Source organism: Urocitellus parryii, chromosome 6 (assembly GCF_045843805.1).
Source record: "Urocitellus parryii isolate mUroPar1 chromosome 6, mUroPar1.hap1, whole genome shotgun sequence".
NCBI classification, from domain to species: Eukaryota; Metazoa; Chordata; class Mammalia; order Rodentia; family Sciuridae; genus Urocitellus; species Urocitellus parryii.
The window spans coordinates 60,530,981-60,558,318 of record NC_135536.1 but is presented as its reverse complement, the minus strand read 5'-3'; the positions used below and the strand labels follow the sequence as shown (position 1 = coordinate 60,558,318).

General features: G+C 39.0%; 1 protein-coding gene across 2 annotated transcripts in view; it reads left to right on the top strand.

Annotated features, from left to right (window-relative positions):
* Cdkl1 (cyclin dependent kinase like 1) overlaps positions 1 to 27,338 on the top strand; it is a 52,447-nt gene that overhangs the window by 16,263 nt on the left and 8,846 nt on the right. For both annotated transcript variants that reach the window (XM_026391045.2, XM_026391044.2), the window contains exons 3-6: positions 8,307 to 8,428; positions 20,181 to 20,253; positions 23,150 to 23,240; positions 24,006 to 24,206. In XM_026391045.2, the coding sequence (XP_026246830.2) occupies positions 8,307 to 8,428; positions 20,181 to 20,253; positions 23,150 to 23,240; positions 24,006 to 24,206 (487 nt within the window). The remainder of the gene's footprint in view (positions 1 to 8,306; positions 8,429 to 20,180; positions 20,254 to 23,149; positions 23,241 to 24,005; positions 24,207 to 27,338) is intronic.

Genomic DNA, 27,338 nt, shown 5'->3' with positions numbered 1-27,338 from the left:
TAGAGCACATGGGCCTTCTCTAATGGAGACAGCTGCTCTCAGCCGTGGCTTACTAATGCCATGAAGACAGTAGGCCTGGAGTTGCTAGATCTCTCGAGTACTCTTGTAAAGAGGATTTTAAAGTCATATTTCTTGATCATGAAGTGGACAACTAGTACGGAGTCTTCAAAATGATGCAACTAGAGAGATCGAATGGTTGACCTTAGAGGATGTAGGTCCTACGCTTATCATGACAGACAGATGTCCAGTGAAGACATAGGGATGACAGCAGAGGAGAAGAAGGGGTCCGAGAAGGATATGTGGCATTCTCAGCTCTGCAGTGGAAACCAAGTAGAGCTCAGGTTGAATTCAACCCAAACAAGTAAACATACAAACAAAGCATTTTTTTTAATCATGTGAGAGAAAATGCCTCACATAGCAGCATAATGTGAAACATCAGTATTCAAAACACACAGAGAAAATAAAAGGGAGGGGGCAAGATAAAATAGCAGCAGCGAGGAGGGAAACTTTGTACAGGGAAGCAGGCCGTGCTTCTAGATTGAGCATAAGTGACACTCTGTGCTCATGGCCTGGTAGGACTCACTGAGACCTTCAAGACTGGGCCAGCACAAAACAGAAGGCTGAGAAATAAGATGAGGCCGGAGGCTTTGGTTCCACACACTCATAAATAGGAAAGTTATAATTAAAGGAGCCCTGACATCCTTGTAGTATACAGTCATTTAGTCTGTCCTGTTACGATTACGTGTCTGTATGCTGCAGAAGTCAGGTCAGCCTGCGAACAGATTATCCATCATGTCACTTGGTTCTCATCTAATTCCTTTGTGTGTCCCTGAAGAAGTTCATCCAGTTTTGAAGTAGAAACATCTAAATCCCCATGAATGCAAACATTCACATTGTTGGAGCTGTGATTGAAAGCTCCAGGGTGTCAAATGTTTTTGGACCAGAGGTGTCCTTCTGAATTCCTCCCCTGATGGCAGAGTCCAGAGAGAGAGAGGAGGAGGAAGGTGTGGTTTGAGTTGCTGAATCTACACAGACTGGCCCCTGAGGTCCCCACTGCTTAGACACCACTTCCAACAAGGTCAGAGAAGGACCCCAGGCAGAGAAGCTGACTGAGTGCCTTTCAGTTCTCTCCTCACTTGACCTTTTGGCTATGTCCATTACCATTGACCACTTTTTCCAAGGGATGCTGTGGCATCATGCCCTGCTGTCTTCTCTCTTCTCTTTGGGAACCTTCTTCCCTTTCTCCTTCTCTGCATCCTCCTCATCCACCCCACAGTTGGGTGCTCAGGTTCTTGGAACCTTTTTCCATCTCATCCCTGCTCCGTCAACAGCTTCAGTTAAGCACATGCTGATTCCCTGACTTATGTCTTGAGCTCAATCTCCAGCCAAATACCACTTGGTATTTAGCCTCCTTGCTCAATCGAAGGGCCAGAAAGAGTAGTTTTCTCCCCATCAAACCTGCTCCTCCTTTCCATGATGGTATCTGCACCCCCTCATTGTACGAACCTATGTGTTAATCTTTTAATATTTTATTAGTTGTTGGTGGACCCAGAATCGAACCCAGTGCCTCACACATGCTAGACAAGCACTCTACCACTGAGCCACAACCCCAGTCCCCTATGTGTCATTCCTGGCATCTCTCTCTCCCTCATCCCTCACCTGTAATTCATCACCACATCCTGACTTTTCTAATAACAAAATTCATCTTAGACCAGCACTTTGTTCACCCTCTCTCCAGCCTCTGCTCTGGTCCATACCACTGTCATTGCTAATCTATCAATAGGCTCTGCACTGACCTTTGCTTGTCTATTTTTTCTTCCTCCAAGCCATTCTGTATCCTGCTATCATAAAATGCTCTTAAAAACCCAACTGGAGCTGGGCACTGTGGTGCATGCCTATAATCCCAGCAACATGGGAGGCCGAGGCTGGAGGATCACAAGTTCAAAGTTAGTCTCAGCAACTTAGGTGAGGCCCTAAGCATCTTAACAAGACCCTGTTTCAAAATAAAAAAATAAAGGATTAGGAATGTGGCTCAGTGTTTAAACATCCCTGGGTTCAACCCTTGGTACCAACACACCAAACAAAACAAACTCCAAGTGATATGGTATCATATTTTGATACATATCCTTCTAGTGGCTTCTCACTGCATTTACGATAAAGTGTAAAATTTTAGCATGGCCCACTAGGCCCTACAGGACTTGCCTTCTGAACTGGCTGGCCTCAGTCCATGAGCTTCACCTGTAAGGCACACTATTTCAGTTCCTTAAATGACCTAAGTTCTCTGCTGGCTCAAAGCCAGCTCTTGTCTGGAGCCACTGCCCTCCTTGGTCTGGTTGGACTTTACTCACCCTCCCCAGACTTTCCTCAGGGTCACTTCCTCAAGGCCAGTTTTTCTGACGCAGACTGATCTCTTGTAAATGGAGGGCTTATTCATGGCATTTCTTTGTCTAATGCCTGAGTCCTCTGAGTTGTTTGCCGGTGTGTGTCTCCCCTGCCCAGAATAGTGCTTGATGCTGGGTAGATGAATATAGATATTTGTTCAATATATGAACACAGCCAGGACAGTGACTGGCTTCATGAGGGCAGATCAGATATTTGTTGATCTGGAGAAGTTTTAGGACCTGGAATTCTGACAACCTAGAGAGAGCTAAAAATTTTTTTAAACATTTTTAATTTAATATTTTGAATTTCTTGAAGCAACTCATATTTCTAAATTAAAATTATTCTAAAAGAAGGTGGAGCAAAGTTATTGGTTATTTGCAATGATATGAATGCTATCTTCCTGGAGGAAGATGGGAGAGCCAAGTTGTTTAAGAATCATACGATGCCCCACTGTGTTGCTGAAGGCCTTGCAAGTTCTCAGGAGATGCCTTTTGGCGGTATACTTTACAAGCTTTAAATTGTCTATATGCTCCTGAGAGCTGGATACGTATGGTAAAAAGATACTCCTGGCAGTGGGTAAATATGTATAATCCTTTTGGAAAGCAATTTGTACCTATTTAGAGCTTTAAATTGTATTGGGGGCTCTAAATGGTGTTCAGCTAATTTTAGTTCATTCCCCTTAATGAACCATTAACTTAATGGCCAGTTCCTCAAAGAGATCTTCCCTGAACCACCCTTCATCCTAAAATCAGACCCTTAGCTTGATTTTTGTAACATTTATTATTTCTGTAATTACTAGCCCAATGTCTATCTCCCCTCCTATGTTCTAAGCTCCATAAGGGAAAGGGCAGTACTTGCTTTATTTGTCTCTATATCTTCAGGGATGGCATAGTACCTTGTGTTCATTGATCAAAATATGTTGTATGCACCAGGTGGTGCACACCTGTAATCCCAAACACTCAGGAGGCTGAGGAAAGAGGATTGCAAGTTCAAAGCTAGCCTCAGCAACTTAGTGAGACCCTAAGCAACTTAATGAGACCCTGTCTCAAAATAAAAAATAAAACAGGGTATATATCAATATATTTTATACATTACTGTGTATTATATAATAGTATAATTTTTACATAATATATTACATTAATCATATAATAATATGTAATGTTATTATACGATTATTTATCATATATAATATATATTATTTATCATTATATATATTATATATGATGCATGTATGAATATGACACAATGAAACTCATTATTCTGTGTAATTAAAATGTACTAATAGAAAATAATTATTTTTGAAAAATATATAAGAAATTGTTGAATGAGTAGAGAAAAATGTCCTAAATAAAAATGGATTTAAACCAAAGGAATCAATACCAATAGTTAAACTTCATAAAGAGGCTAACATGTTCCTGAGATAGTTATTCATGGCTTATGTGTAATTGTCACTACAACCCTTGAATACCTACTTTTGCACATGTGAAACTAAGGATTATAGAGGTTAACTATCTTATTCAAAGTTAAAGTCAACCTGCTAGTAAATTGCTCATCAAAACCTCATTTATATAGCTGGGAATGGTGGCACAAACCTGTAGTCTAGCATCTAGGGAACCTGAGGCAGGAGGATGGCAAGCTCAAGGCCAGCCTGTGCAACTTAACAAGACCCTCTTTCAAAATAAAAAATAAAAGGGTTGGGACATAACTTAGTGGTAGAGCATTCCTGGCTTCTATCCCCAGTACTATAAAAACAAAAATAGAAATACCCACCTCATTTATACTAGCCAAATTTTGAAAAGAAACTACATGGTATTTGAACAGAATGTTGTACATTTTTAGAATCTGAGTTGTCAAAAGGTACATAGTAGTAGCATAGCAAGATGAATATAATCAATAGTTCCTGGTCCCATCCAGAGAAATGGCTACTACTGGGATAATGCCACAGTGATACCTCTTGATGGGTCCTGAGGTCATAATAGCTCTTCTAGTGAATACCAGCTGTGTTCGAGGATGCTGGTTAGAAAAAGTGACATCTGGAAGTGCAGGGTGTTTCTGAGAGAGGAAATGAATCCTGAAATGAAAAGATACGTGAGCCTTGCAGGAAGTGAGAGAAATTCTGTGGGTCTGGGAGGAAATTCTAAGGCATTAAGCTGGAGAGGTAAACAGAGGCCAAATGGAGAGGACCTCTGGGTCTTATCCTGGGCAGCTATGCCCTGTAGTGATCACTGCAGATCTGTATGTGGAGAATGAAGGCACTAGTTCCAGGATTCAGAGAAGGTCAGATTGTGTTTGGGTAAGACTGATGAATTTCTACTTTTGCTTAAAAACTTGGCCAGAGATGAAAGTGAGAACTAGATATGAAACAAAACAAAACAAAACAAAAATTCAAAGACTCTCAGATTTGCAGTCTTGCCCTCAATATCATCAAAGGAGCAAACAGTGTGAAAATGAGAGTGAAGCCTAAGTATGATATTTTTCAGTCTGAAAAAAAATCTGCTTTCTGCTAATTCTATCATAAAGCAGCTGTTTAGTCCCTTTTAATTTGGTTATTTGCTTTTGGTCTGAGACATCTAAACCAATGACATTTGTGGATTTAAGATAGAAGTCAGTTCTTTCCTATTATGTCCAGAAAATGTTTGTTCAGGCTAAAAGTTTCCAGATACGATAACATAAATTTTATAGTTTGGGATACCTTCTCTTCTAATATCCAAATGAAGCTAATGGTTCTCTCTAAAATTCATGTTGTAGCTTAACTCCAATGCATCAGTATTAAGAGCTATGGATTTTGGGAGGTGATTAAGGCCTGATTGCCCTATTATTGAGATTCACAACCTTTAAAAAGGGCTCAGAGACTGGGGGCATATGTAGCTCAGTGTTAGAGTGTGTGTTTAGTATGTGCAAGGCCATAGTTTTAATTCTCATCACCATAAAAAATTAAAAATAAAATAAATGGGCTCAGAATTAAAGGGATTGCTCTCTTGCTGTTCCATCTTCTACTCTGTGAAGACATAGGAACGAGGTGCCATCTTAGAAGCCACCTTTGCAAGGCATCTTGGACTTCTCAGTTTCCAGAACTATAAGAAACAAATTCCTATTCTTCATAAATTACCCAAATCTAAGATTATTTTGTTCCAGTACAAATAGACCAAGTCATTGACTTTAGTGTATCTAGTATATACTTGATAAAACATAAATTTCTCATCTTGAAAGTACAGAGAGATTTTATAGAGAAAATAACTTTTTAGTAACTTTCTCATGGCCTATATAAACATCTTACAGCATGAAGTTCAAGAACTTTAGTTTTTCTCCATCCACCTTTTATCTCTTATGGAGTCCCTGCTTGCCTGTAATTAAGACCTCTCACTATACTTTGAATTGCAAAACAAAACAGTCACCCGGCCCTGTTTATGACAAAAAGAATTGAAAGCAGAGTCTCAGAGACTCAGTTGTATGCCCATATTCATAGCAGCATTATTTATAATAGTTGAAAGGTAGAAGCAACCCAAATATCCATCAATCAATAAATGAATGGAAAAGAAAATGATTTCCATGGAATAGTATTCAGCCTTAAAAAGGAAGGGCTGACATGTGCTATAACATGGTTGAGCCTTGAGGACATCATGTTAAGTGAAATAAGCCATCATAAAAAGACAAATATAGTGTCATTCTACCTATATGAGATACCAAGGGTAGTCAAAATCATAGAGACAGAAGGTAGAATGTTGGCTACAAGTGACCTGGGGAAAAGGGAGTGGGAAGTTTTTGTTGAATGGATATGCAGTTTCAGTTTTGCAAAGGGAAAGTTCTGGAGGTGGACGGTGGTGATGTTTGCACAACAATATGAATGTGTGCTTAGTATCACTGAACTGTGCAATTAAAAAATGGTGAAGGTAGTAAATTTTAAGTTACATGTATTTTACCATACTTTTTAATATTGGGAGAGTTAATATGATAAAGCAATACTTGATTGTGAAATTCTTATGGAAAATTATTTGTTGATACAATCCAAGAATATTTGAAAAAGGAGTAGCAAAGTCCCAACTGTTTAAATAATACAATAAATAAAATGGATACTCAGGATGATTAACTAAGTCAGTGAATCAAGAAGGGAATCCCTGCCAAAAGGTTGATGTGTTTTCCTGTGAAATGCTTTGTCTTCCTTAGTTCAAGTCTCTTACTTCTTCAGAAAAATGAGGTCAGTTCTGAGATGCGACATTTCTGATAGGACTCTGTACAAAGGTGCCAGAAAGTTAAATATGAAGTTTATCGTTTGCCAAAGCCAACATCCATTCCTGCCCTGCTTTTCTGGTTACACACTTGCAGGCAGTCACGTTGGATGGCTTTCATCTTTCTGTTTTAAAGTGTTTCATCAGCGTAGGAATCTTGATTCACTCTCACATTCACCAATCATCATGGAATGGCTGTTGTGCAAAGGCACAGGGCCGGAGGTACAGTGGCATGATCTGAATAAAGAGAACACAGGTCCTGACACTGTGGTTCTTGTAGTATGCTGCATTTATCTGTTGTATCTACAGGTGTCTCGACACCAGGCAACATTAGACAATCAGCTGAACAGTGATTACTAAGTAAGCGTTATGTATTAATTACTACTTAGTGATTCCTTAGTAATTGTGAGAAAGGCACCCTTCAGGGTGGCTTTGAGATTTACTGGGCACTGGGGAGACCATGGAAGATCTCCTTTGGAAGGACATTTGATACAAGGTTGGAAGGCTGAGTTTGTGTTAACTTAAAAAGTCCCCTACTGTCCTAGTGGAGTTTACACTGTAGCATTGAGGGAAGGGGGAAGGACAATACACTATGAACAGAATAGACAAGTGATATGGAGGATGAACTTGGCAAAATACAAAGCAAGGTGTGGGGGTGGTCAGAACTGCTGGGGAAGGATTGCAATTCCCAGGCAGGTTATTGAAATACTCTTTTTTTTTTTTTTTTTTTTAAAGAGAGAGTGAGAGAGGAGAGAGAGAGAGAGAGAGAGAGAGAGAGAGAGAGAGAATTTTTTTTAATATATATTTATTTTTTAGTTCTCGGCGGACACAACATCTTTTGTTGGTATGTGGTGCTGAGGATCGAACCCGGGCCGCACGCATGCCAGGCGAGCGCGCTACCGCTTGAGCCACATCCCCAGCCCTGAAATACTCTTTATTGAAAGTATTTACATATAAATAAAGACTTTAGAGTAGTGGTGACCCTCCTAAGGAGGGAAGATAATAAATTAGGTTTCAGATGTGTTGATCATGGTTTGGAAATGTTTATACTATATGATATTTATGTGAGCTGTCTAGTAGGCTTCTGGGTATAGAAGAATCATAAAGATTGTTGAAACTAGACAAGAGAAGTGTTATTATTTATATGCAAGCTAATCATAGATATTAATAAAAATATACTACCCCCCCCCCAAAAAAAAAGATCTCCTGTACCTTTTTGTTCTCTTGTTTTTCAGCCTCTTTTACCTGTTTGCTTTCACAAACCTTCTGGGTTATAATCATTTTTTTAATAAAATTTTTTTATTTGTTCTTTTTAGATATACTTGACAGTAGAGTGTGTTTTGACATACTATACATACATGAAGTATAACTTACTCTAATTAGATCCCATTCTTGTGGTTGTGCATGATGTAGAGATTCACTAGTGGTGTATTCATATAGGAACATAGGAAAGTTCTGTCAGGTTCATTCTACTCTCTTTCCTATTCCCATCCTCCCTCCCTTCCCTTCATTCCCCTTTGTGTAATCCACTGCTACTATAAAAATAGCCCATAAAGAGAGGTAAGATAATATTGATTATAGCCTTCTTCAATCCAAGAAATGAAACTCCTAAAGGCAAACAGCCTTGTTGTTGGATCAAAATTAGAGAAAACTGCCTTTCACAGCTCATATTTGCCACCTTGCTTTTTGTGTTTACAGCAACTCAAGCATCCCAACCTCGTCAACCTCCTGGAGGTCTTCAGGAGGAAGCGGAGGCTTCACCTGGTGTTTGAATATTGTGACCACACAGTTCTCCATGAGTTGGACAGATACCAAAGAGGGTGAGTGATCTACCCCTTACCAACAAAACAAAGCACAAACACACCAGAATCTGTGAAGGAAAAGCAGCAATGACTGCTGTTAAGAATAGGTTAAGTAGGGCACAGTGGCACACCCATGCAATTGCAGGGACTTGGGATGCTGAGGCAGGATGATTGCAAGTTCGAGACCAGTCTCAGCAACTTACTGAGACCTTGTCTCAAAATAAAATAAAAATAAAAAGGGCTGGGAATGTACCTCAGAGGTAGAGTTTTCCCGGCCTGTGTGAGGCCCTGGGTTCAATTTCCAGTACCATTAAAAAAAAAAAAAAAAAAGTGAGTTAATCAAAGAAGGCCTCATGGTGGAGGTAGCCTTGCAGTGGAAATGGGAAGAGTTTAAAGTGGTCAGTAAGGGAAAAGGATATTCCATCCTCTTCTTTTGCTCTGTTCCTGGGAGCTCAGCTTTGGCTGGGGAGAATATGAAGAGTACCTTATAGGTCAGAGTCACAGAATAGTCCCCCAATCCCTGGGCACATACATACTTCAGGGACCGGAGGCTGAGGCTCTTCCAACAGCTCTTTCTAGCCTCGGCCAAGGACGCTCTGCCCTAAGGTTGCTGGTTGTAAAGATCTTCCATGACCTCCAGGCAAATGGGATTAAAGTGTCTCATGGTTTGTTAGTGACCATGATACAGGCTTTTCATGTTCAGGAATGTTAATTTACCCAACCAGAGACAGCCAAGAGGACAGACAGCTCCCTTCAGAAAGTCATTGATACAGAATAATTGTGTGTTCAAAGGATAAAACATTTTGTGTTGATATTTGCTCTTTTGACAGCTTGTAAGTGATACTGCAATAAAATTTATAGTATAGTTTTCATGGCTATTTGGGACTAGGGAGATACTACAGGGAGTTTGGTTAGTCATGTTAGGCTGAGTGGCTTGGAACACTGAGGGATGGAAAGCAATTGGGGGGTATTTTTGGCATACAGTTTGAGCAGAATAAAAGAACAGGTGCTTAGAGTTTTGAAAGCAGGTATTTTTAAAGCCAACTAACTAAAATAGGTTACATATGTTTCAGGAAATAGAAGATGCTTTAATATGAAGGTGGGTTTAAAAAGGGAAGGAACAATAGACACTGTGATTAGTCACAAGCCACTTTGTTTCCAAATGAGAAAGTGCCATGGTTTATCAAATACAATATTTATTTGAGGAACACTATTAAATGAGCAAGTTTGAAAAATAAGATTTATTTTTAACCAGACATACCCATTTATTTGGAAGCTTGAGGATTTTTTTTTTGTTTCAAAACTAAGTCACTTTCCATTATACTGAATATTTGTCAATTCTCCAATTGATTTTAAATGCAATCTCAAATTTTCAGTTGTTATTATTATGAAGTAAATGCTAAATGATGTCAAGCAAAGATTTTGAAATTTATAAGAATCTTTTAATTTTCAAGGTAAGAAATCTCACATCATAAAATAAAACTTTGTAAGTGCATTCACAGTCAAAATTCACCTTGGTCAAGTTGCTTACATTGTCCTCATCTGTAAAAAATGAGAGTTTAGGGTGAAATTTAAGGGGACTCCCAGCTCCATAATGCTATGAATTGATGATCTAGTACTTTAGAGGTCAGGAAACAGATTATCCTTTAGTTTCTCATTTGATCTGTCAGATAATATCAACAGAGAGAAGGAGCTGATGCTGTTGTCTCTGCCTGCTGCCAGTCTGGGTCCTTCTTAGCTTACTACATCACCTCAAGAATGTCCTGTGATCACTTCCTGTATTTTCAAAGTATAAATTTCTAAAATACAAAGTGACAAGCCATCCCTATATAAAATCCTTGAATAGTTCCTCAGTTCTTACTGGTGTAATGAAGTCTCAATACTAATCCCATTTCTCACTAGTTTGCTCCATAAAACCTAATCCTGCCTCACTAAACCATTTGCACTCTCGGATTTAGGACATGGTATTTTCTCAGCCTGGGTTCCCTGCCTTCTCTATAACACCTAGCAAACTCCTGCTGTGCTTCAGGTGCAACCCAAGCACGACTCCTTTATGATGTGTGTCAGAACACTGAGGAGAGTCAACAGTCCTTCAGTGTTCTTAGCATCTGGGGTTATTTATATAATAGAGTCCATTTGCCCAAAATTTATAAAATCCTCAAGGGCAAGAGTTGGTTGGGCCTTTCTCACCTGTATATCTCCAGTAACTTCTAGCTGAGTACTTGGCATTCTATACATGCAATACTTGTGGAATGACCTGACTGTATTAGCAAACCAATAAATTTGATACTTATGAAATGATTTCAAAGAATAATCATCATCACAGTGTTTTGATTTGCATTTGAAAATAGTTGCTTTGACTTTAAAACTCTAAATCCTAATATTGTTAAAGGAAATTATAAGTACACTGCTGGAGGAAACTGTCACAATGGCAACATAACCCAGAAGTTCTACTTTTAATAATTTACCATAAGACAATAATGTATATGTGCAAAAGATTTAGCTACCAAAGTATCTATTGTTAAAGTAGTGTTTTAAATGAAAAAGTTGGAAACAATTGAAATGTAGGATGATAGAAAATTGATATAGCTTTACAAAGTAACATAGTGAAGCCATTAAGAACATGTTTGTGCTGGGAATGATGGTGCATACCTGTAATCCCAGTGGCTCAGGAGGCTGAGCCAGGAGGATCACAAGTTCAAATCCAGCCTCGCAACTTAGTGAGGCCCTAAGCAATTTAGCAAGACCCTGTTTCAAAATAAAAAATAAAAAGGGTTGGGAATGTGGCTCAGTGGTTAATGATGTGGCTCTGATTTCAATCCTTGGTACCAAAAACAAAACAAAACATAAAAGAACATGCTTGTGCTTAGCATGTGTGAGATCCTAGCACCAAAAAAAAAATCATAACTATTGCTAAAACATACATGGTAGGAAACTGCTTGTGTACAGATACAGATAGGATAACCACTTCTATGAATATTTCTTTAGGATAAATTCATAATAACATACAGTTCTCATAAGGGCTTGACCAGTTCCTCACCCTTCACCCATCTTTGTTATAGCCTTCTGTAGAAATGAAGTCTTGATGAAGGTTGATTGATTGATTGATTGATTGATTAGCAACATCACAAGTGTGAGAAGAACAGCAGTGCAAAGGAGGTCTTCTGTAATTGAGAACGTGTGGGAAGAAATATATGTTCTTTTTTTAAAGATATTTTTTAGTTGTCAGTGAACCTTTATTTTTATGTATTTACTTGTTTGTGTATATGTGGTGCTGAGAATTAAACCCGAGGCCTCACACATGGTAGGCAAGCACTCTACCACTGAGCTACAACCCCAGCCCCAAGATACATGTTCTTTCTTCAGCATCTCTCCCATCTTAGATTGCTGAAAAGGTGGGGTTTTTGTTTGTTTGTTTGTTTGTTTGATCTCTTCACTTTCATACAGCAGTTGTTTGTTTCTCTCTGTTCATTTCAATCCTGTTATCAGGACATAAGGGTCACGACACTGTTATTATGTGAAACTGTATCATCAGGAAAAACAGAGCACCTGTTTTCCTCTGCTATCACACCACGATCAACACAGACTTCTGTGACCTCCAAAGATGAAGGGACTTCTCCCCACCAGCAACCAAACAACCAATTCTGCAGCAGGTAGCAGCTGGATGTTCTCTAATTCAAGTCAGTTCTGAGACAGCAGCAGATCCCACAGGTTAAGGGCTCAGTCTCCAAGATTGCCCCACCCACCACACACACACACACACACACACACACACACACAATGTAGATGTCAATCACAAGCCCCAGGTTGTTTTACCTGTGCTTCTGATGACTATCCATAAATCAGGGCACCATTCTGCCCTTGGACTTGATTAATTTGCTCAAGCAGCATACACAACTCAGGGAAGGACTTACTTAACATTTACTGGTTTATTATAAAGGATATTACAAGTACACAGAGATGTTTAGGGCAAAGTGTGAGAGAAGGTGTGGAGTTCCATGTCCTTTCTGGGTGCGCCACCCTCCTGGAAACTTCCGTGTGTTCAGCTATACAGAAGCTCTCCAGACTTTGTCCTTTTGAGAGTTTATGGAGACGTCATTGCATAGGCACAAATACTAATAGACTGGGTGGAGAGCCCAGCCAGACCTGTCTATTTAGATTCTTCTTGGCCTCTTTGTACAGCATTCCTTCCTCCAAGTTAGAGAACAGGACTCATTTGATATGAGAAGGTTCTTTGACTTATCAGACAAGGTTAGGCCAGAGAATTTCTTTATGGCCAGCTCCCTGACAGAAAGGTGGAGGAAGAGAAGAGGTTTTAATGATCCACCTTGGGGAGGGAGTAATGAGCTAGGAACCAGGGACAAAAAAAAAAAAAAAAAAAAAATATATATATATATATATATATATATATATTTTTTTTTTTATATGTGTATATAAAAAGAATAGTATTGCAGAAATCAACACATAATTCATCTGGGCAGAGGTATGTGAAGCAACTGTAAAAAGAGAATAATTGCTGGGTTTGTCATATTTGACTGATTGAAGATGTTGTATGTAATGATAGGCCCTCCTAATGTGGAGATGGGTGTGACTGTTATCCCAGCTTAATGACAGAACCAGTCAAGTTACCTGTCTTCTTGCATCCCAGTTCTTTGCTCACCACAAGGATTAGAAATTGGCTTTCTTTATGGAATTGCCTACAAGGAGAGCATTAGGTGGTACCCAGGACTTGAGCATGAGTGAATAAGTTGGCTGCAGGTTTTACATATCAGGCTACTTAATTTGTTTAATGCTCACCTGCCACTGTGAAATGGATACTGCCTCCATGTGCTGACAGAATGAAGTGTCTGCAAGCCTGGACACCATGGCAAAGGCAGCCACCTGCCAGCTCCACATTCTCTGTGTCCTGTGACGAGTTCTGTCTTTCATTAATATGCTTTCATATGCATTTCTGTATATCCTGAAATATAATCTTTAGCTGTATTATTGACTTCAGATATTAACATAACATTATGTCTAACCATTCCTCCATTATTGAAGATTGAGGCTGTCTTTAGTGTTTGATGATAAATGATTCTGCTATGAAATTTTCCTACAGATTCTCCCCTTTTCTGTGCTTTTCCTTGATAAGTTCTCAAAATGGAACTTCCAGGTCATTGGTTTTGCCAAAGTGAATGAATTCACCTTATGGCCTATGAAGTGGATTTATGTATATTTTTCCTTACCATCATGCTAAATTGAGCTCTGTTATTAAAATATTTTATTGTGAATTATATCCAACATATAAGGAAGAAATCATAATCATCCTATCTAAACTCTTAAGAAATAGAGGATGAAAGAATATTTCCCAAGTAATTTTATGAGGCTGCTCTCCACCAAAACCAGATAAGGATATTTCAAAACAAGAAAATGACAGATGAATATTTCTCATGAATGTAGGTGGACAGTCCTTAACAAAAGTATTAGCAAATGAAATTCAGCAATATAGCTTAATATAAAAAGAGTAGCATACTATTTCTTTTTTTTAAGCAGTTTATTTTTATTTATTTATTTTTTTATGTGTTGCTAAGATTTGAACCCAGGGTCCCGTGCATTAGAGATGAGCACTCTACCGCTGAGCCACAACCCCAGCCCTGGTGTATTATTTCTTAAGATATACTTTTTTAGACATTATCTGAAGGAGTCCTATTTTGATAGATGAAGATTTAGTCTCTTAAGGCATTATACTCCTGCTTCTCCATTCTAATCCCTCCAAGTAGTTACATTAACATTTTATTAGTTTAATATTCATTATCCCTATTATCATGCCTATTATTGTACCTATGTAAATATTACTTTTAACTGAACATTATGCTACATTATGACTTCATTTTGTACTTTTTTCCTCAAATTAATATTTGCCTTTTTAAATTTGCTTAACCTTTTTTGCTTAACCTTTTTTCTTCCCACTCTTTTTTAAAAATATTTTTCGTTGTAGATGGACACAATATTTTTATTTTATTTATTTATTTTGTATGTGATTCTGAGGATCAAACCCAGTGCCTCACATGTGCTAGGCAAGAGCTCTGCCACTGAGCCACAACCCCAGCCCTCTCCCACTCTTTCAATGGTCTCTCAATACAACTTTGCATAGGATAATCGAATTAGGTAACCCATTAGATCCATCTTTGTTTTCTTTGCAGTACCCTGTCTTAAAGTCCTCTTCTCCTTCTCTCAGGCTTGGTATACTCAAAGCCTACTGTCCAGCTTTCTTCCTGGGACTTCTCTTTGCTGTTATTCTTGGAACTCTCTCTGCATTTCTTCATGGTTGGATTCATTACTCTCTGAGTTAACTTAATTTTTTTGATCAAGCACATCTGTCTTTTAATTGGTTAAAAAGATGGTACAATCACACAGAAATCTAGACTCTAGATATTTCTAATGATACTGCCTCCTACCCTCATGCCTCCTTGGAGTTGATCAGGACCCATTTATGTTCCTGGGGGTAAAATAAAATTCCTAGTACAGGCAGAGTGAAGTGAGGTCACACTGGTGGAGAACTTGGGAGCTTGCCCCTCTTAAATATCTTCCCATTGGTAGGAGTTGGATTCCATTCTACCTTGCCTAGAAGAAGGATTGTGGAGCTGGGCAATAGCCCAGTGGGCTTCAAAGGGATAACTGTAGCTTTCAATAAGGCAACTGAACTGAAGACCTCAAGGAAGACCACCTGACTACCCATTGTAAGTAGTGCTCAGAAGGTATTGGCAATCCAGGTTGGGTCTGTTAAACTCATCAACTGAGCCTGGTCTCATGGAATTTGCCAGCTTCCCAGATCTAGAAATAGGATCAAGGGAAGCAAGAACATTGCCTTTAGTAATAAACCCAGCCTGGATTGCCAATACCTTCTGAGCACTATTTGCTGAGAAGAGGAACTGGAGATATGACTTGTGTAGGGTTCATCCTCTGATCCCATGGTGGAAGAGAACCAGACCTAGGAGAAAAGCTCAAGCCCTTCTTCCCTCAGAGGTTAAGCTTGAGCTTATATGTGATTATATAGTTCAAATTGGTTTTTGAACTAGTAACCTAGTGGGGGTCTTAAAATGAGTAAAGAATGAGAGAGTGGGACTCCTTCCCTTCATCACTATTCTTCCCTCAGAGCAGGTCCTGCCTCCAGAACCCCCCATGGCCTCCACTTACCACCAGTATGGAAACCAACACTTCAGAATGAAGTGAATTCCTTAGACTCATCAGCATAGGCTACAGTTTTTAAGAACTCTGCCTTAGCCTGGAAGGTGTGGCCAGTCACCCAGACTTTTTGAAGCTTTTAAGCTTGTTTATTGCGTATTTTCATATTTAAGATGGCTTAAGTCAGAGGGCACAATGGTGCCAACCCTCAACATGCCTGGCTCTTGAGTCACATAGTTATACTCTGGGCTGGTTTTTTCCTGTAGTTACCTTGTCATCTCCCTTCACCATCCTGCCAGAGATCCCATTACTTCCCTCTTGTATTGGGTCTCCAATTTTCTCACTTCTCACTTCCTCATAATCTTTTATAGTTTACTTCTCCTTTTTGGTGGTGTGCTTCCAGAGAAAGAACGTATGAGAGGTACAAGAAAAAAAGTCAAGACCTTGCCCTTGAAATATTTGAAAAGTCTTTATTCTGTCATTTGATTAATATTTCCTTCGCATATAGGGTTTTTTGGGTTTTGGTTGAAAATATTCCTTCAACATTTTGAAGGCATTGTTTTAGTGCCTTCAATCTTCTGGGCTATTAGGAAGTAATTTTATTTTTCCATTCCTTTTTAAAGTTCTGTTTCTTCCATTCTTTTTTCCCCCCAGAATCTTGGAGAATCCTCTTTGTTCTCACTGTTTTGGATTATGAAAATTATGAGTCATGATTTTCATCCATTATTCTGGTACTTGATGGACACTTTCTGAGAAAAAAATTAATTGCTTTGTTATTGATTTCCTTTCCTTTGTTTGCTCTATTTTCTTTTTCTAGACCTCTGTTATTTGGGCATTGGACTCGTGCTGGTTCTTCTTTTCTTATGGTACCCTATTCTTATTTTATAGATGCAACAGCTTCTTTTATTCTTCTGAGAATTAATGATTTTTTAAATGCTCTCTTAATCTTCCATAGTTTGTTCAAGATGATTTCTTCTGTTTGTACCTTTCTTATTAGAGGTTTTCTTGGGTGTTATATAATCCCTGGTTGTATGCTCATGGTTAAGAATAGGGAACTATTGGAAGCTTTGAGCATCACTGTGGAGTCAGTTGTCTAGTTGGGCCATTTACTGGTATGATCCCAGTGTCAGAATCTTCAGATTTTCCCTCCACAATTTCCCTGCAAAAGATTCTCCAGTATTTTGCCTGGAGAATAACTGGGGAGCAGGTGACTGCTAGCTTTCTCACAGTCCCAAGACAGGAGAGGGCTGGGGAATCTTAGCAGTCAGCCCTTGGTCTCATTTTCAGAACTGTGTCCATGATCCCAGCTATGCCAAGCTAGTCCATTCCCTCCAGAAAACAAAACTCCAGCTTCCCACTGGGCATGGGAAAAAGTGTTCCCTCTTGGCATAGAGTAGCAGAGGGGATCGGAGGATTTTATTGTTTTCTAAGTAGATTCTACACTACTCCTTAGTTCTCTACAGAGATCTTGACTGCTGGTACTTAACCTATGGAAGATTATTTGGGGATAAATGATTAGTTCTCCACTTTCTCCTCTCTTGGCTTATATTTCAGCTACTAGAATCTGTTAAGTCACTTATTCATTCAACGGCTTTCTGGATTCCAAAATGTGTTGCTATCGCTTATACTCTGGAAAGTAGTTGAATGACTTGTGGGCTTTTGTCTTTAGAAAAATATCATCAGTGTATTCTAATCAGGTTTGGGGAGGGGGAGAGATCTGGTGGGCTTGCTTAGTTTGTCATCTTAATTCAGAAGTCCTTTGGAGCACTTTCTGCAGCTGACTGCGGTGACATTGCACTCTCTCCAGCCTCCCTTGCTGGGTCACCCTCCTTTTTTAACCTTTGAACATTGAAGAGTTTCAAAACTTACCTTCATTATCTGTATTTACTCCTCAAGTGGCTTCATCCAGTTCTAGGTTCTAAATACCACCAATGTGCTTCTGCTTCTCACATTCACATGTCCAGTGGAGCCTTCCTTCTGAATTCATGGTCGCCTTCTCAGAATCCTCTCTTGAAGGTCAATAAGTGCTGCTCCTTCCCTTTCTGACATCCAATCTTTTGGACAGTCCTGATGGCTGTATTTTTAAAATATCTGGTCATTTCTTTCGACTTTAACCCCTACTTCAGATATTTGCTTTCTGAACCACCCTATAGAAGATAGCACCCCTTCCAGCACAGGACTCACTCTCCTGTGTATGTGCTTTAGGGTGGGGAGGGGTTGGTCTATGATTAACAGTGGCCGTGTGGTCTCTTTCAGGGACTAGAAATGATGTTTTGTGGTCACCTTTAACATAACTACTCAACAGTTCCCTCTCTGGCTTCTTTTACACACACACACACACACACACACACACACACACACACACACACACACACCCCTCTCCAATTCCAACCCAAAGCCACAGATTATAGCCCTTTTCTCTTCTGAATTTGTAAGTGCCTTCTCCCTCAGGGAAACCTGACCCTGTTATCATTTCAGAGTGTTGCAGCTAAAGGGATCTTAGAATCTGAGGCCCCATGTTACAAAGAAGAAACTGATTAATAAAGAAATGAGTAGCCAACCCAAGGCAACACTGGGCTTACTTGATTTCTGCATTTGAGAATTGTGTAATACTGTACTCAGCATTAAAGGGGCATTAATGATGTGCAATTATTTTTTCTGCTATTATTATTTACTTTCAGATATTTCTTTCTTTCTTCCTTTTTTTTTTTTTTTTTTTTGGTACCAGGGATTGAAACCAGCAGTGCTTAACCCTGAGCCACATCCCTAGCCCTTTTTTGTGTTTTATTTAGAGACAGGGTCTCACTGAGTTGCTTAGGGCCTTGCTAAGTTGCTGAGGCTGGCTTTGAATTTGTGATCCTCCTGCCTCAGCCTCCTGAGCCATTTGGATTATAGGCATGTGCCACCATGCCCAGCTTCCAGATAATTCTATTGGGAAATGATTTTAGAGACAAGTTGCCTGGCACAGACACCTTATGTTAATATTTAATATATAAAATAATTCAAATATATTCAAAATATATTCTATTTTTTTTCTGGTCACAGTGGAGGCTGAGGGAACCTGAAATGTATCCTGCATAGTGGCATTTCCCCAGGCCTTCTTTCTAGCATCTGTGCCTGTATACCGTTAAGACCAAAATAATTTGGAGAGGCCATATTCCAGCCCAGAGATATGATCTTTTTTTTTTTTTAATGGTCCTGAGGATCCAGACCCAGTGCCTAACATGTGCTAGGCAAGTGCTGTGCCGCTGAACTACAGTCCCAGCCCTAGAGATATAATCTTGATGCAGAAATGCCAGCTATTCTTCCTAAAGGTGACCTCTCCATTTCCGTTATGTTGTCCCATTCTGTTCAAGCATCCTCTGATCTGCTTGAAAGGATTTCCTGAACATCTGGTCTGTGACAACAGTGGCCTTGTGGCCTGTCCCAGGGGCTAGAAGTGACTTTTTTTTTTGTGATCACATTTAACAACTATTCAAGAGTTCCCTCTCTGGTTTACTTATTAATCTTGGCTGAGGACCACAACAATGTCATTTAATTTTTGATTCATAAAACAGTAAGTCCAGCTGGTAGGTGAGAGTCTGAAAAATAAACACATTTTCTCTGTAGTCTATTTCACTCCTTGCCTCAGGGGAAAAAAATACTCCCAGACAAAGGTGCTTTTTCCTAACTCACACAAAGCACCTGCTAGGACTTCTGGTTGCACTGATTAAATCAGCTTAGAGTCAGGCAAGAAGGGCTGGGGTCAGTGGTACAGGGTTTAGATGCTGTGTTAAAGGAAAGGGCAGAAAAAAAAAGGGGGGGCTGGGGTTGCGGCTCAGCAGTAGAGCATTCGCCTCTCATGTGTGAGACCCTGGGTTCGATCCTCAGCACCACATAAAAAAATAAATAAATAAAGGTATTGTGCTCATGTATAACTAAAAATAAATAAATAAATAAATAAATAAATAAAGGAAAGGGCAGGAAGATGTCAGGATGCAGCTGCCTACAAGAGAATATGGGGAAAGAAACAAAATGCTTATCTGGGTTTTTAATTATGATTGACTTTTGCTACATGCTCTCATCTGTAAAAACCTTTATTACCTAAAAAGCAAAACAAAACAAAAATGACTCAGGAATATGGAGAAACTGAGTGCCCATTCATCTGCATGGAAGATGAATATTTTACCAATTAGTTTGGGGAAACTTGAAAAAAATAAGTTGCATCTTAAAAAAAAAGAATAAAAAAATATAAGCAGCCATCTTTTGTGCTGTATATTAACTAACTTGCTACCAAAAAAATAACACACACACACACACACACACACACACACACACCCCATATAGTAATGGAGCTGAAGTTTCCAGGCAGAGTCCCAGTTTTCCCAGATTCCCAGAGATCTATGTTTGCATTTTTGTTAACATGCTGTCCCTAGAATTCAGTAAAGTGCTGGTTACCCACCCTTTACATTTCAAACTCATGGAATGATGGCCTGTCATGTGAGGTGACTATGTCACCTGGGATTTTTCATTGCTGAAGCCTGTCTTGGTTTACGTTTTCTTTTCTTGAACTGAACTCCTAACTACACTAAAGAATGTGTTTGTGATGCTTCTTTATTTTTATTAGGGTACCAGAACATCTTGTGAAGAGTATAACTTGGCAGACACTGCAAGCTGTAAACTTTTGCCATAAACACAATGTAAGTCTCATGATCTCCCTTGGAAAACAGAAGCCTTCTCTCAAGCCGAGGAGAAACTTTGTACAACATTTTTAATCATACTTTTGTGGGTATAGTTTTCACTCAAACTTTGATTAGCCTGGTTGCAAAAAGAGACTAATCTAGCGATTCCTTTTTAATTTTTTTGCTCAATTTTATAAGACATGCATTTTCAAATTATTTTAAGAATATAGTCATCTATTTAGAAACTTCTCAAATTTAAGATGGAAAGATCCCTACTCACTTGAAGTCTATATTGGACTTGTACCCCCTGCAGAGGCTCTGAAATCGGAAGGTACTTTCTGCCTGTTTGGTGGCAATATGCCCATTGTAGTAGGTGGAGTCCCAAGCTCAGTGCACAAGTGCTTTGGTGAGATATGAGTGCTAAGTCAGAACTGGAGTAGCCCAGTGGAAGCCTCTTGTACTCCTGTCCACAGCTGGGCTGGTGAGAGGCACAATGGACTATTGCCCAGGTGGTGTGACTTCACTGATTCTGGGAGGCCTGCTGTGCCCTCTAGGACAATCCTGCCCACTCCCTGTCATGGTAACCAGGTTCCAGGGCTGACATACAGCTCAGTGGTAGAGAATTTGTCTACCATGTGGAGGCCTTGGGTCAATTCCCAGTACCACAAAAAAAGAAGAAGAACAACAACAAAAACATGAATTCCAGTGTTGGAACTTCATGTTAGCCATGAATGCAACTCAGCTGTAATCTCTCAACCCACCAAGTGTCAGCATCAATTGAGCCAGTAGGGCTAAATCCCCTTCCTTGGGCTGTTCCAAATGATTTTTTTCTGAAGCTGCTTTCCAGGTGGAGAAAATATGAGTGTACCCAGCACCTCTCCCTACTGAGTCTCCATTAACCAAAGGCTATAATCCTTGTCAGGGCTGGGGATGTGTCTCAGTGGCAGGCCACTTGCCTAGGCTGTGTAAGGCCTTGGGTTTGACCTCCAGCACTGAAAATAAAATAAAATATCATTATTGCACAACCGTGAGAGTTAACACTTTATATTGCTAGTCACTGTGAACAATGGTTGGTACTTTCCTGAGAGTAGATTTTAGGATGAGAGAGAGAGACAGAGAGAGATATGAAGGCCATCATGGAGAAGATCTGAGGCAGTAAAGACAAATATAATGCATACCACAGTTCCCTGGAGATCCCCAAATGCTCTGTTTGGCTCCATGTGCTGATGGGGGAGGGTGCAGAAACTTGTAAAGAATTCCCAGAACAGAATGGGAGCACATTCTTGCTTACAAGTACTTCTGACCATATGTCACCATGATATTCACAGTTGTACCCATTTATAGTAAAATGTGAAGCCAGTGATAAAAGAGACCTCAGTGCCTAATTGTGAAAACTAGATAGATTATAATAGAATAATGAAAATATTGCCCCCTTTCAAATTTTCTAGACTAATAAATATTTATGGGAAAACACTGATGCTGATCTCTCACCCTTAAAATTTTGTTTTTTAAATTTTTTTTGTAGTTGTAGACGGACAGATTGACTTTATTTTATTTGTTTATTTTTATGTGGTGCTAAGGATCCAACCCAGTGCCTCACACTTGCGAGGCAAGTGCTCTGCCACTGAGCTATAGCCCTGTCCCTTTTACCCTTACCATTCTTTGGAGTGAGAACCATCCAGGCCCAAGAAGAACTCCTCTCCTATCTCCAGATTCTAGAAAGTCAGGAATAACCCCAGGGCTTCAGGGTGCCAAAGGGGTCTCTGAGGTTGCAGAAAGAAGCATTCCCTTGTAGAGAGAAAAACCCTTGAGAGTTGGGAAGGTTATTAGCAATCCTGAGTGGTAATTTTGGCCCAACTGAATTTTTAAATGCAATTATTACTTAGGCTGTTGGTTTGGTTTTTTGTCAAGAAAATTATCATTTAATAAGAAAGTTGTATGAAGACTCTCAAATGTTCTTCTAATACCACTCTGTTAAGGAATGTAGGCTGCGGTCTGAAAACCACAGGTGACTGCAGTCTAAATTATGGAGCAGGAGGCACATCCAAGGGGTGGATACAGCTCTGTGAGCAAGATGTGTTGTGGGGCAGAGCTGACATCTAGCGACTCTCCCCAGAGGGTGAGAACTGCTGCCTATTCTTGTTTATCTTGTTGGGACAAATGTCAGAGCTGAAAGGGAGATCTCCTGGCAAGCTCATGGTTCCCACCCTTCTCTTCCCTGCTTATCTCAGCAGGCCCAGGGCTTGTCCTGTTTACCAGGCCAGCTGTGTTCTCAGCTCAGCAACTCCATTGTGAATTCTGCTTATGCACCAACTGGAAGCTCCTGCAACACTGACACAAGCCTCACTCAGAGCCTTTTACCATTTTCCCTTTCACCTACAGTCATCAGATGAAAGGCAGGACTCCTAGTTAAATTCAAAGTTCAGATAAACAAGCCTACATTTTTAATATATGTATGTTCCAAATACTGCATGGGACATGCTTCTATTTTAAAAATGTTTGTTGGGGCTGGGGATGTGGCTCTGTGGTAGAGTACTTGCCTAGCATGCATGAGTCCCTAGTTCAATTCTTAACACTACCAAAAAAAAAAAAAAAAAAAAAAAAAAAAAAACCAAGAGTTTTTATCTGAAATTCAAATTTAACTAGTTGCCATATATTTTTATTTGCTGACTGCCCTATTTTCATTTTTCCTTTTTATTATTCATGATGGTTCTTTTGAACCCTTTTGGGGATGATTCAAGCTATAGGTATGGAACTAGGTGTATTTTAGGTCGTTGCTTTGCTCTTATCCAACATGCTAATGAAAGATTCAAATGATTTATCCATTATTTGCTAAATGTTCAGGTGTTTTATTTATGTCATATATTATGATCACTCCTTTGTAATCTGATTTTGTTATGGTTTTTGTAACTAGTGCATACATAGAGATGTGAAGCCGGAAAATATCCTTATTACAAAACATTCAGTGATTAAGCTTTGTGACTTTGGATTTGCTCGGCTTTTGAGTGAGTATTGAAGTTTTCTTTAGTTACATGTTAAAGATGGAAATGGTCTTGATAAGTTAAAGAATCTAGACGCTAGAGAAAGCTAGTTCTTGTATATTTAAAGCATAAGCTTGCTATAAATTAGAATTGTGTAATTTCAGAATTCTATAATGTATTTATAATTTGAAAATGTAGACACATACAGTGATTTTGATAGATATGTATGCTATATGAAAATTATTCCAAAGAAAAATGTTATTAAAAAGTATGCTATTCTGGGCTGGGGTTGTGGCTCAGCAGTAGAGTGTGCACCTAGCACGTGCGAGGACCTGGGTTTGATCCTCAGCACCACATAAAAATAAATAAATTAAATAAAGATATTATGTCCAACTACAACTGAAAAAATTTTAAATAAAAAAAAATTTTAAAAAGTATGCTATTCTGGCTTCTACCAGGTTGTACTAAAATAATACTTTCCAAAAATACTATTTTAGAAGAGGAGTTTTCAACCTTAACTGAAGATTAGAATCATCTGGGCAACTTTAAAAACTGATGTGCCTGCGCCCTTCCCAAGAATTCTGATATAATTGGACTGGGGTGTGGCCTAAGCATCAGTAATTTTAAAAAATACTACATTCCAAGTGATTTTAATGTGCAACCAGCATGGAGAACAGCAATTTCAAAAAGCCACAAGCTTGAGGGCAAACTTGCTTTCTTAGTTCTTTCCCTCCCAGTTTTGACTCCAGGTTTCCACCACTTTGTTTTCCATGTTTTATCACTGGCAAGCTGGACCAAGTGACTACTACACAGACTATGTGGCTACCAGGTGGTACCGCTCCCCAGAGCTGTTAGTGGGGGACACACAGTATGGACCTCCTGTGGATGTTTGGGCAGTTGGTTGTGTCTTTGCTGAACTGCTATCAGGAGTGCCTCTGTGGCCAGGGAAATCAGATGTGGATCAACTCTACCTGATTAGGAAAACCTTGGGTAAGTAGTGTTTTTGTTCCACCATTTGGGAAACTGCATAGTTTTACCCACGTTGGCGGTGCAGGCAGAGCCAAGTTCCTGGCCCATCTGATCCTCTTTATGGTTAGGAAAAGGCAACAACTTTGGAGCCTCATTGAAATGGCTCTATTAAATGTGTCCATGTTTGTTTTAATAATGATAATATTGAGTATTTACTAATTATCCAAAAGACATGAGATTCTCTCTTGAGCATAGTTTAGACCAAGTTAACCTCTGAAAAATAATCATGGCAACAATAGGAACATTTCTGCCAGGGCTTAGTAGTTCACAGAATGCTTTCATGGTTTATTTCATTTACAGATGGTGTACCTCTTATCCAAAATGTTGGGGACCAGAAGTTTTTAGATTTGGGATTTTTAAAAAAATATTTACAAAATACCTAATGAGATATCTTAGGGATGGGGGCCCAAGTCTAAACATGAAATTCATTTATATTTCATATACACCTTATTCACGTATCCTAAAGGTAATTTTTTTTTTTACTTTTTTCCCTACATGTTTTTTTATTGGTGGGTTATTGTTGTACATACTGATGGTATTTGTTGTTACATATTCATACATGCATACAATATACCATATAACAATATAATTTTGCCAATATCACTCCCCAGCACTTCCTCCCTCCTCCCCTATCCCACTCCTTGGTCCCTTTCTTCTACTGATTTCCCTGAGATCTGCCCCCACCTTTCTTTTCTTTTTTCCTCTCTACTTCTCCATATGAGAGAAAACATACAACTGTTAACCTTCTGACTTTGACTTATTTAGCGTAACATAATGATCTCTAGTTCCATCTATTTTCCTGAAAATGCCATAATTCCATTTTTCTTTGTGGTTGAATAAAACTCCATTATGTGTGTATATATATGCATACACACACACACACACACACACACACACACACACACACACATCCCACATTTTAAAAATCTATTCATCTAGGCTGGTTCCACAGTTTGGCTATTGTGAGTTGTGCTGCTATAAACATGGGTATGCATGTATCACTGTAGTATGATGACTTTGATTCTGCAGTATAAATCCAAGGAGTGGTATAGCTGGGTCATTTGGTGGTTCCATTCCTAGTCTTTTAAGGAACTTCCATAATGATTTCCATAGTGGTTGAACTAATTTGCAGTCCCACCAACAATGTAAAAGTATTCTTTTTTCTCCACATCCTCTCCAGAATTTATTATTATTTGTATTCTTGATAGCTGCCATTCTGACTGGTGTGAGATGAAATCTCAGTGTAGTTTTGATTTGCATTTCCCTAATTGCTAATGATATTGAACATTTTTTTTTACATATTGGCCATTTGTATTTCTTCTTTTGAGAAATGTCTATTTAATTCATTTGCCCATTATTAATTGGGTTATTTGATTTTTTGGTGTAAAGCATTTTGAGTTCTTTATACATTCTAGATATTAATCTTCTGTCAGAAGAGTATCCAGCAAAGATTTCTTCCCATTCCATAAATTTTCTCTTCACATTCCCAATTATTTCCTTAGCTGTGCAGAGACTTTTTAATTTGATGCCATACCATTTATTTCCTGAACTTTAGGGGTCTTATTCAGAAAGTCATTGCCCATGTCTATATGCTAGAATGTTGACCCTATGTTTTCTTCTAAGAGTTGCATAGTTTCTGGTCTAATTCTTAGGTCTCTTTGATCCACTTTGAGTTGATTTTTGTGCAGGGTAAGAGATAAGGGTCTAGTTTCATTTTTCTTTTTTTTTTTTTTTTTTTTGAGAGAGAGAGAGAGAGAGAGAGAGAGAGAGAGAGAGAGAGAGAGAGAATTTTTTTTAATATTTTTTAATTCTCGGCGGACACAACATCTTTGTTGGTATGTGGTGCTGAGGATTGAACCCGGGCCGCACGCATGCCAGGCGAGCGCACTACCGCCTGAGCCACATCCCCAGCCCTAGTTTCATTTTTCTACATATGGATAACCAGTTTTCCCAGTAACATTTGCTTAAAATGTCTTTTCTCTAATGTATATTTTTGGCATTTTTGTCAAATATCATATGACTGTATCTGTGTGGGTTTGTCTATATGGTGTCTCTATTGTGTTTTCCATCCTATACTATTGGTCTATGTGTCTGTTTTTATGCCAGTATCATTCAGTTTTGTTACTATATCTCTGTAGTATAATTTGAAGTCAGGTATTCTATTTTGGCTTAGAATTGCTTTAGGTCTTTTATTCTTCCAAATCAATTTTTGGGGTATATTTTCTAATTCTGTGAAGAATGCTATTGGTATTTTGATGGGAATTGCATTGAATCTGTATATTGCTTTTGGTGGTATGGCCATTTTAATAATATTGATTCTGCCTATCCATGAACATGGGAGGTCTTTCCATCTTCTGGGTTCTTCTTCAATTTATTTCTCCTGAAGGTTATACAATATTTTTAGTGCAGCTGTGTTTTGATTACAATCACATGAGATTAAATGTGGAATTTTTAACTTTTGTCATCATGGTGGTATTCAACAAGTTTCACACTGTGGAACATTTTGGATTTCAGGTTTTTGGACTGGGGATGCTCAATTTGTATTATGATATGTTAATTCATTTGGATATCCCTAACTTCAGCCTGTCTGACTAATTTGGATTATTCAGACTCTATGTAGGAAGATTCCCAAACTTCTAAATGTAAGGCAGAAAGACTGGCTCTTTCTAATGCCACTTCTCTTTTCCTTCTTTCCTACCTCAATGCCCTTTCTCCTTGAGGGGAGTGGTAAGAGCAGAGGAGAAAAAGAAGAGAAGGTGAGGGACAGATGAAAAGGTTCATAGGCAAAGACTTCCCTTTTCAGAAGGCAGAGAGTTTAGATACTACTCTCCTAAGTATCCTAATTTAAAGCAAAATTGTCCTACTCCATAAACTCTTATAGCACCTGCCATCATCATGTCTTGCCTTCTACTATAAGCTGCTTGATGGTGAGATGGCGTCTTATATTTGTACTTAACAACCAATGTCTGCACATTGTAGACACCTTGTAACCCTTTCAGGGGCATCTAGTCTTCTGTGGATGTAATTCCCCCAGTGATTTAGGACACCCTCTCTATGTCATCCCTCCAGCTCTGATGGAAGGTCATTAGGGCA